The sequence below is a fragment of the Monodon monoceros genome, unplaced genomic scaffold (genome assembly GCF_005190385.1).
Source record: "Monodon monoceros isolate NGI ecotype Baffin Bay Population unplaced genomic scaffold, NGI_Narwhal_1 Super_Scaffold_3, whole genome shotgun sequence".
NCBI classification, from domain to species: domain Eukaryota; kingdom Metazoa; phylum Chordata; class Mammalia; order Artiodactyla; family Monodontidae; genus Monodon; species Monodon monoceros.
The window spans coordinates 39710280-39721244 of NW_021703780.1; the positions used below are offsets into that span (position 1 = coordinate 39710280).

Sequence of the window (10965 nt, forward strand, 5' to 3'; positions counted from 1 at the left end):
GAAATGAGATTATGTTAGGTGCGTTACTGCCTGCAATTTTCTGGAAGTTAGTAATGTGTCTAAGATATATAGCTTGCTAATCAGGATTTTCCATGTTGTAGATTATCACCATAGATAATTGATTTTTTTAAGAAAAATATTTCCAGAACTTTAACTTGGAATACCTAGAATATATCTACCCCTACTATACTGTTGGCAGTGAGATTGGAAACTTGCTGGACACCACGGGGAGTGGAAGGTAAGTAGGGGGAATGGGGATAACTCCTCCAGCTAGAGCTTTGCAAATGCACATTTTCTCCCTTGTGTTTGTCTCTTCCCCTCTTTTTAGTGCCTGTCCAACATTTATATGATTATCTACTAGAAATATCCGTTAGACATCTTATTGAACTCTCAAATTCATATATTCGGAGGACAGCTTCCCTGTGGTTCCTTCCTCCCCCGACCCTTCCACATTCTCCTTGGAGGGCAGCTTCACCATTGACCTGGCCTAGATCCTGTCAGTCACCTGGTCCTGTGGACTTTTCCCTTCTGTATATCTGGAAATCTGTCCCTTCCTTCCAACTCCCACTTTTGTCCTCGTTCTTTCTCTGAATCAACTGCAGAAATGTATTTCTGCAGGTCTGCCCATATCCAGCCCAAGTCAGAGTGACCTTTCTAAAACCCAAATTGGGTTATGTCATTTCTTCTGACAACCTCAGTGACTTACCCATGGCCTTCAGGTTTCGATCCAAACTCTTTATAATTGGACCTCTGCCTTTTTGTTCAACTTCCCTCATTAACCTTGTCTATATGCTCTCTGCATTCCTTTTTTAAAGTAGTTTGTTCCCTCAGTCAATGGTCCATTCTTTCATTTGCTCATCAAACATTTATTGGCCACCTATATGGGTCAGGCACTATGCTTAAGTATGAGGCAATCAACGGAACCAATCCTTAGACCTTTCACTGACCTTTCACACTCTTAATCAGGATCAACTAGGTTATATTGCCGTGACATTTATCCTGAAATCTCACTGTTTTAACACAACAGAGTTTTATTACTTGTGATGATGCTTATCAGTCATGGGTTTTCAGAGGCTCTGCTCCACACAGGAACTCTCTTCCATTCAAGGGGTTCAGGCTTGTAGCTACACCTGCTGGAACTCACAATGTTCTTGGGCACTGGAACAGAGGAGGAAGGAGACTGGATGGGCTTCTCCCTGTCTCAGCCCAAAAGTGACACGTGTCCCTTCTGCTCATATTTCATTACGCAAAACTAGTCAAATGGTCCCACCTAACAGCAAGGGGAGGCTGGGTACCGTAGGCAAGAGCATGCAATATCTAGTGAGCATTGTGGTCTGTAGCACAGTCACTGAAATATAATTGGTCACCTGACTTATTGTCGGTCTCATCCATTGAACTTTATTTATTGGCTGAGTTGGGTCTTCGTTGCTGCATGCAGGCTTTCTCTAGTTGCGGCGAGCAGGGGCTATCTTTGTTGTGGTGCGCGGGCTTCTCATTGCAGTGGCTTCTCTTGGGGAGCACGGGCTCTAGGCACGCAGGCTTCAGTAGTTGCAGCATGCGGGCTCAGTAGTTGTGGCTTGCGGGCTCTAGAGCGCAGCCTCAGTAGTTGTGGTGCTTGGGCTTAGTTGCTCCGTGGTATGTGGATCTTCCTGGACCAGGGATCGAACCCACGTCCCCTGCATTGGCAGGCAGATTCTTAACCACTGTGCCACCAGGGAAGTCCCTCATCCGTTGAACTTTAAGTTTCTCAAGAGCTGAGGCTGTATCTGCCTTGCTTTGTATCCTAAGCACAGGGTCATACAGTAGGCTTCTGATGATTTTTTTGTTGAATGAGTGTCCTTGAACTTGGATTCAACTCAAGTCACTTCCTTTAAGAAACCTTCCCTTACCATCCCCCTACCACCCCCCTGCCAACCTGGGTTAGGTGTCTCTTTCCATTGTCATTGTGGTATCCTGTGCATACCTCAGCCATAGCACTCCTCACCCTGTATTAGTACTTTTTTTTTTTTTTCTCCTCTGTCCACTAGATAATCAGTTTCTCTAGGTCAGGGACTATGGCTTTCTTTTAGAAATTCATATTTCTAAAAGAAATAGGAATTTTATATTCTTTTGAAAATTCGTATTAAACAATTTTAAAGCAATTTTTTAAAACCTAAAAAATAAAACATTGGGCTTCCCTAGTGGTGGGAAGTGGTGGAATCTGGGAAGATTCCACATGCCACAGAGCAACTAAGCCCGTGCACCACAACTACTGAGGCTGCGCTCTAGAGCCCGCGAGCCACAACCACTGAGCCCACTGCCACAACTACTGAAGCCCGTGAGCCTAGAGCCTGTGCTCTGCAACAAGAGAAGCCACCGCAACGAGAAGCCCACACACTGCAACGAAGAGTAGCCCCTGCTCGCCACAACTAGAGAAAAGCCCGTGCACAGCAACAAAGACCCAACGCAACCTAATTAATTAATTTAAAAATTACTGAGAATTCCCTGGCGGTCCAGTGGTTATGACTCGGTGCTTTCACTGCAGTGGCCTGGGTTCAATCCCTGGTCGGGGGACTAAGATCTGGCAAGCTGCGTGGTGTGGGCAAAAAAAAGAAAAAGAAAAAAGAAATAAAATATTACTGTTTTAGCTGAAGCCCTTTATGTAAATCTCCCCACATTTCTTTATTTTTTCACTACACCCTTGTCCCTAATCAATATAATGATTTTTCTGTGTCCATGAGGATACTAAGTTGTCCGAGGAGGACCACCTATGTCATGAATCCAAGAGTTCATATATGGATGGGTGTGTTCTGTGGGTTCGTTTCTCCATCTCTGCAGGGTTATCACCTATCTTGATGAAAAGAGCTTCACAAGAGGTCTGATACACTTGGTTGGCTAGTCCCCCAGTTTGATCTGCCTCAAAATTGCAGAGGTTCTAACCTCTGCATCTCCTGTTCCTGGCTCATTGTAATGCCTAATGAATATTTGTTGAATAAATGACAAAATTTTTTTTCTTAGTGTGTCATTTTCAGAATCTCTTAGGAGCTTTGCCATTTATTTCTTTTTAGATAATTTGTATTTAAAAATCAAGCTTCAGAATAAGAATTTACTGACCAGAACACCACTTACTGTTTTGTAAGGTAGGAGGGAGTAAACCCTCTGGCTAAAATAAAGAATATTTTGTTTTGGTTTTTGCAGTAAATTTTCAATGGGTTGTCAAGGAAGCTTACTGAGGAGAAGAACTATTTGCTGGTAATAGTGTTTGCTTTGAAGTATGACTACGAAGTAATGCAGCTCTCTTCCTCCAGCTGCAGTGTTATATGTAGTCTTACCTCATATAGTCATCCTTTGAATGTACAAAGCAATAACACTGGCTAGATTTACTCATTAATATTGCACATTTACTGATATTTAGAAATTAAATTATACTCTGTGGTACAAGTTTGCTTTTCTTTGCTTTAGCTTTGAAATGTCCCTTTAAAGGTCTTTCATTTGGACTATAACCTAATTGGATGGCCCTAGTCAGCCTTTGAAGCAAATGCTTAGGTTTAGAATGGCTGGTAAACACTTTGCCAAGAAGTGGGAAATCTCTAGGAAGAAAGACTACATGTTGTTATTTATATAACAAATCAGTGAAGGATTAACCCATTTTTCTACTTTTTCTTCTTGAATCTCCCTTACAGATTAGATAGATATGACTTAAATGCCATTGTCTAGAGAGTCTTTGGAGGACTTTTTAAAAACTTTTTGGCTTGAATTAACAAAGATGGTTATATTTGGGTTTATTTTTCTTTTGATAAGGAATTTTTGAAAATGTAAGATTGGCCACAGTTCTCGAGGAGAATGGGTATGGCAGTGATCCCCTTTTTCCTTTATGGAAATGATGTAATATAGTAAAACTAAGGGTAACCTGAGAGGCCACTCCTCCGGAGTGTAGACTCTGAAGAAGATAGTGGTGACGCTGACTACTTTAGCTTGTAAAAAACTACTGTGATCCTAAAACTAGTTTTATTTTATTGAGCTGAAGTTCACATAACATTAACCATTTTAAAGTAAGTCCGTGGCATTTAGCAACCACCACTTATGTCTAGTTTCAAAACACTTTTCGTCATTCCAAAATAAAACCTGTATCCATTAAGCAGTTACTCCCTATTCTTCCCTTCCTCCAGTCCCTGGCAACCACCAATCTCCTTTCTGTCTCTATGGATTTACCTATTCTGCATATTTTATATAAGTGGAATTATACAACATGTGACTTTTTAAGTGTGGCTTTCACTTACCGTAATGTTCTCAAGCGTAACATTTATGTTCCTTTTTATGGCTGAAAACTAATCCTTGTATGTATATGCCATGTTTTGTTTATCCATTCATCCATTGCTGGACATTTGAATTATTTCTGCTTTTTGGTTATTGTGAATAATACTGCTAGGAGCATTTGTGTCCAAGTGTTAGGGTACCCGTTTTCAATTCTTTGGGGTATGGCGTATACCTGGGAGTGGAATTGCTAGATCATATGGTAATTTTATGTTTAACTTTTTGAGGAACAGCCTAACTTCCACAGTGTCTAAACTATTTTACATTCCTACCAGCAGTGTATGAAGGTTCCTGTTTCTCTACATTCTTGTCAGTACTTATTATTTAAAAAATTGTAACCATTCTAGTGGGTGTTAAGTGGTATCTCGTGGTGGTTTTACTTTGTACTTCTCTAGTGACTAATGGTGTTGATCATCTTTTCATGTGCCTGTTGGCTATTTGTATATCTTCTTTGGAGAAATGCTGTTTGTCATTTTGTCCTTGAGTTGTATGAGTTCTTTATATATTTTGGGTACTGGACCCTTATCAGACGATTTGCAAATATTTTCTTCCATTCTGTAGGTTGTCTTTTCACATCCTTGATAATGCCCTTCGATGCACAGAAGATTTTAATTTTGATGAAGTCTAATTTATCAAAAATTTTTTGGTTTTGTTTCTCAGGCTTTTGTTGTCATGTCTAAGAATTTGGCCTATGTTACCAAATCCAGGGTCATTAAGATTTACCTGTTTATAGTTTTAGCTCTTACGTTTAGGTTGTTGGTCCACTATGAGTTAATTTTTGTAAATGGCATGAAGTAGGAGTCCAACAAAGACTCTTATTTAAAAGCATAATTTCATGAAACCTCCACATTGTACTTTTTAAAAATTAATTATTTGGCCGCACCTTGTGGCTTGCGGGCTCTTAGTTCCTCAGCCAGGGATTGAACCCAGGCCATTGCAGTGAAAGTGCCGAGTCCTAACCACTGGACCGCCAGGAAATTCCCTCACGTGGTACTTTTAATATCCCTTGATTAAATATATATACACACCAACCTAAAACTACTGTGGATTTTATATTATTTTAAGCTATTCCATGTTCTATTAAAGCAGAGTTTATATATATTTTTTAAAAATAGTGCTTGTAAGTTTAAGACATTATTTTCTCAGTCCATGGGCTATATATTGGTGACTGTATATGGATTCATGGATTTCCTTCTTATATCTTTTTTTTTTTTTTTTTCGGTACGTGGGCCTCTCACTGTTGTGGCCTCTCCTGTTGCGGAGCACAGGCTCTGGACGCGCAGGCTCAGCGGCCATGGCTCACGGGCCCAGCCGCTCCGCGTCATGTGGGATCCTCCCAGACCGGGGCACGAACCCGTGTCCCCTGCATCGGCAGGCGAACTCTCAACCACTGCGCCACCAGGATAGCCCACCTTCTTATATCTTGTGGTCCCCTCTAAGGGGATCTGCAGATCATAGATTTTGTAGAAGAGCATCAGGAGAATCTATCATGGCAAGAAGAAAAGGGATTAAAGGTGAAGAAAAAGGTAGAATTTCCAAGGGCTCATAGTTGCAGAGACCTTAAGTGGGAGAGAGAATACTGGAAGGTAGGTAACTGAAAGTTAGTGGTGGGATCTGTGAGCGCCAGAGAGGAAGGAGTGATTTCTTTCAGGCAACAAAGATGACTGCAGAGTAGAAGTTAAGTGCTGGGGAGTGGAGGGGTGGGTGGGGAATACGGTTTGGAATAGGGCCTGAAGCCCAAAAGACATCATCAGAAAGTGATTGTTTAGGGAGCAATTGAGGATTCCTTTAGTTTTGGAAATAATGCCAACCCAATGCTACCTCTGAATTAGGAGTAAAGCTAACTTTATTTAACATCTGTCCTAGGGAGGGTTAAGGAAAAGAAACTAAGGAAATTCTAGATTTTATTTCAACCATGACTCCAATACTGGTTAAGTTTGAATTAGTAACCTATATTCTGTATCAATATTTTGTGTTTGTTTGGTTTCTTTTCATTTCTTTTTTTAAAATTAATTTTATTGCAGTATAGTTGCTTTACAATGTTGTGTTAATTTCTGCTGTACAGCAAAGTGACTCAGTTATATACATATTCTTTTTCATATTCTTTTTCATTATGGTTTATCACATGATATTGAATATGGTTCTCTGTGCTATACAGTAGGACCTTGTTGTTTATCCATCCTATATATACTAGTTTTCATCTGCTAGTCCCAAACTCCCAATCCTTCCCTCTGCCACTGCTCCCCCGCACCCTGCCCTTGGCAACCACAAGTCTGTTCTCTATGTCTGTGAGTCTGTTTCTGTTTCATAGATATGTTCAGTTGTGTCGTATTTTAGATTCCACATATAGGTGATATCATACGGTATTTGTCTTTCTTTCTGACTTACTTCGCTAAGTATGATAATCCCTAGGTCCATCCATGTTGCTGCAAATAGCATTATTTCATTCTTTTTATGGCTGAGTAGTATTCCATTGTATATATATGTACCACCTCTTCTTTATCCATTCATCTGTTGATGGACATCTGGATTGTTTCCTTGTTTTGGCTATTGCAAATAGTGCTGCTGTGAACATAGGGGTGCATGTATCTTTTTAGTTTTGTCTGGGTATATGTCCAGGAGTGGGATTGCTGGATCATATGGCAACACTATTTTTAGTTTTTTGAGGAACCTCCATACTGTTTTCCATAGTGGCTGCACCAATTTACATTCCCACCAACAGTTTAAGAGGGTTCCCTTTTCTCCGCATCCTCTCCGGCATTTATTATTTGTAGACATTTTAATCATGGCCATTAAATGTCATTTCTTGATAAAGTTTCCTAGTAAAGGAATTCCAGTTTTATCTCAGCTGAAAGAATGACGAAAAGAAATCTTTCTAGTCCTCATGTCGGTGAGAGAGTTAGGTTCTCAGCACATACTTAGAGCTTAGGGTGATGTGTAGTATCGGCCTATGGCCATCTAATGGAGCAGGAACTGGGGCACACAGGAGTGAGAACCTTGGAGGGAAAGTTGGGACTGTGGTGCCAACTAGGGCCAAGGCCAGCTCTTCATAGCACTCACAGGCTCATCAGTGACAATCTTTGTTTTTTGTGTTTTTTTGAGTGTCTTTGTCAGCTGTGTGTTCAAAGGGCTTTAGAGAAACGAACAAAGGAGAGGATAGATTGGACAACTGAGTGAGAGTCTGAGGGGGGAACACATAATGGCCACTGGTTCAGATGCCCTTCTGCTTTTACTAGGCAGATTGTCTGCTTTTTCATACAGAAATGAAAGCTACTTTTCAAGAAGTGATTTGGAGAGGTATCAACAAAGAATGGATCTTAGGTATTTTTTTGTGGTGTTTAAACTCTGAATTTGTATGAATGTGTCTTTTTGAGTTTTTAACTACCCATGTGACCTCTGTGACTTTCAGGTGCTACTCGTGAGCAGTAGTCGCCATCCAGACCGATGGATTGTCCCTGGAGGAGGCATGGAGCCCGAGGAGGAGCCAAGTGTGGCAGCAGTCCGTGAAGTCTGTGAGGAGGTGTGCACTGCGAACAAAGGGCATGGCTGTACCTTGTCATCATGAACCTGTCATGTCTGTGTAGTTCATTAATTTATCACCACTCACTGAATGAACAGACTCATGATCACAGAAAGAAAGCACTTAACAGTTACCACATGCCTCTTTGATTAAAGGGGCAGTCAGGTTGTGACATGGTGATGTTTATCAGGCACTCTGTGCAAGGGGAGGGCTCATAGTAGTGACCGTATGTGATTATACCAGACAGTCCTTTGTGATTTCCTATGGATCTCTTCCCACACTGTCTCTGTTACCTGTGGCAGAAGATCAAGAATCAAATAGTTCATCAGCCCATAGAAATAAGAGGAGTAAGCAGTATTGGTATTAATGGCTTATTCTCATTAACCTTTGGGTGAGGAGGAGGCAGCCCTTGTTCTCCTATGCTCCTTGGGTCCTGGCAATAGAGCAGTGGCTAAAGCAATACTTCTGTTAGCCAGAAGTTGTTAATGGTGCACCTTGAGAGACAATAGTATCTTCTTTTTTATTTGGTCACATGATATTCAACATATATATATTGAGTTCTTGGGCCATGCCCAGTATATCTTACTAGATACTCTAGAATAAACAGTCAGAAGTCAAATCTCTTGGTTCCCTTACTTCAAGGGCTTAAAATTTTGTTGGGGAAACTGAGAAACAAATTGCAGTTCAAAACCAGGAGGAAGGAACTAATGTTTCTCCATAGCCTCTTGTGGCAATACCACGCTCTGCTCTGCTTATGCTAATCTCCTTTAGGAGTCCTAACTCAGTGGTGTAAGTTTTACCACCCCCATTTACTTGCCTTGGCTACATAGTGCTTTTTAGATCCATTTCCTTGTTCCAGAAGGGACTTAAGACTGACTCTAAGGACATAAAGCAGAGTTTAGAAAAAGTCTAAATTCTGCATTTCTTTTGGGTCAAGCCCTTGCTGAAGTCTTCTTTGACTGATTTTACTTTGGAATACCCAAGGAATTCTTTCCTTGCTCTGAAGTCCTGCAAACTTGTGTTGACTTGTGCCACTCTCATTTTATCATATATCTGTGTATCTATAACTAGATTGTAACCTCTAAGGACAAAGATTATATTTCCCATTTTAAATCCTCCCTTCTTGTGCCTAGTACACAGCTGGGTGAATAGAAAGTAATTAATACATGCTTCTATGACAGATGGAACATAAAAGTCCTGAAGAAATACCCCAACTGGAAATTATCAGAGTTCTTCCTGGAGGATCTCAAAGGTTTGACTATTCAAATAAGTGTGGTAGGGCCAATTGGTGGACCTAAGCTACATAATTTTGATTTCAATCCAGTTGGCTTCTGTGAGTTCTGAGGTACCTAAGGCAAAAGTGATGTTTGACAGAGTTATTGCGGCTCTGTGGATTCAGACAGGTTGTTGGAAGACCTGAAATAGACTGATGGTTCTAGAATAGAGAGGAAGGAAAAAATTCAGAGACCTTTGGGCAAAACTTGCTGCCTGGTTTAGAAGTTTTGGGTGAAGTGTGACAGCTTTACCTCTGTAGAGCACATTTGGATTTGGCATCTGTCTCAGGGAAACTTATACCCGTTGTTGTTACTATTGTTTCGTTGAGTGCTACAGTCGAATTGTCCTTGGGTTATATAAGTGCAACTAAGATGTAGAAAACTAGATGATTGCAATAGGAAGTACGTAAGGGAGTTGAAAAGGATATAGGGTTACCCTTTTGTTTCCTGGAAATTACATACCATCCTTCAGTAGGTAAAAGGGGGAATAGAGTGGAGAATAAAGTGGAGTTGGGACATGAGAAGGTGAACAATGCAGCACAGATAATTAAAGTATACTTTTCATATGGTCAGTATCTTACCTACCTCCTGTCTTAAAGGGAATCCCAAGCTTGAAATTAAACGCTGCCTGCCATTCTCAGCCCTGAAGAATCCTGCCTGACTTTGAGCAGATTTTTTACTCTCCAGTCAAGAGTCATATCATACCCTGTTCTTTATTCCAGCATTATTGAGAGAATAAAGAATAAGGTACCAAATAAACCAAATATTCGTACAAACAGTATAAATTAGAGAAATGTGTCATTATAAAGACAAACATTTCCATGGCTTACATCAAAATAAAATGGAGGGGGTGGCTTTTCTAATTCCACGTCTATCAACGGAGAATAAGACTTGATCAGAGAGGATGTAGGTAGATGTTTTTTATTACCCTTGAAGGGTAGCTTTTGTAAGCAGAAACCACTGTTCAGGGGTTTATTTCGTTTTCAAAATGTTATGACTTTTTAAAAGCACACATTCAAAAACTTTGTTCTTTCCTAATGCTTGCAGATCTGATTGCTATATTTATAAGCATAGGAGATTTTTAAGGGGCCTTTGGATAATGCTTAGGCCAGTTCATTGAAGACTTTTAGATGTTTCAAATTACATTTATAAATTTAATTAATTTGATTGCTTTTTAAAGAACGTCAGTTGTCTGACTTTAAAAAAATGAAAACCTTATGAGGCTCTTCAGCAAAAAGTCCTGTGAATGTCATGTATTAAACTTATAAATAAGATGAACCTTAAATACTCCCATAGTGTATATAAACTTACTGAGATTTTCAACTTAAAATCACAAGTCAGAAATAAGTTATTCAGTTATACTTTCAAAGTTGAGGTTACCGTCTAATAGGCCAAATTCTTTTAAACATTAGAAAATCATAAAATATGTCTGGTCTCCTTCATCTTTCCTGTTAAATGAGGCCAGGACTCAGGGGTGGCCTGTTAGGAAAGGTCGATCCAGTTCACTGCAGCTCAGTCAAGACTATAACTTCACAAGGCTGACTAGCGGTCATGGAATCCACGTGGGTGGTGATGGGTACTGAGTGAGCCATCTGTAGTATCTGGCATACTAGGCTAACTTTGTACTTCACCCTGAAGGTCTCTTCCTCCATGCAGTCTTCATGATTCCTCCCTGTAGTCTTCATGATTCCTCCCTGCAGACTTGTTCTCCGTATGTGTTTCCATTGCAGTCTGTACTTCTAGCATCGTATTTATCATGTTTTATTCATATCTCTTGTCTAGTTGTCTTCTGTGCTAGACTTTACACTCTGTGTAGCCAGGTACCATTCTTTCTTGCTCACTGTTGAATCCCCAATGCTTAACACATAACAAGTGCTG

The 10965-nt window shown here is 40.3% G+C and overlaps 1 protein-coding gene across 1 annotated transcript in view; it reads left to right on the top strand.

The window, feature by feature from the left end:
- NUDT3 (nudix hydrolase 3) overlaps positions 1 to 8294 on the top strand; it is a 56651-nt gene extending 48357 nt beyond the window's left edge. The window contains exon 2 of the mRNA XM_029242989.1: positions 7703 to 8294. Within this exon, the coding sequence (XP_029098822.1) occupies positions 7703 to 7858 (156 nt within the window). The 3' untranslated portion in view covers positions 7859 to 8294. The remainder of the gene's footprint in view (positions 1 to 7702) is intronic.
- Positions 8295 to 10965: the final 2671 nt, after the last annotated feature.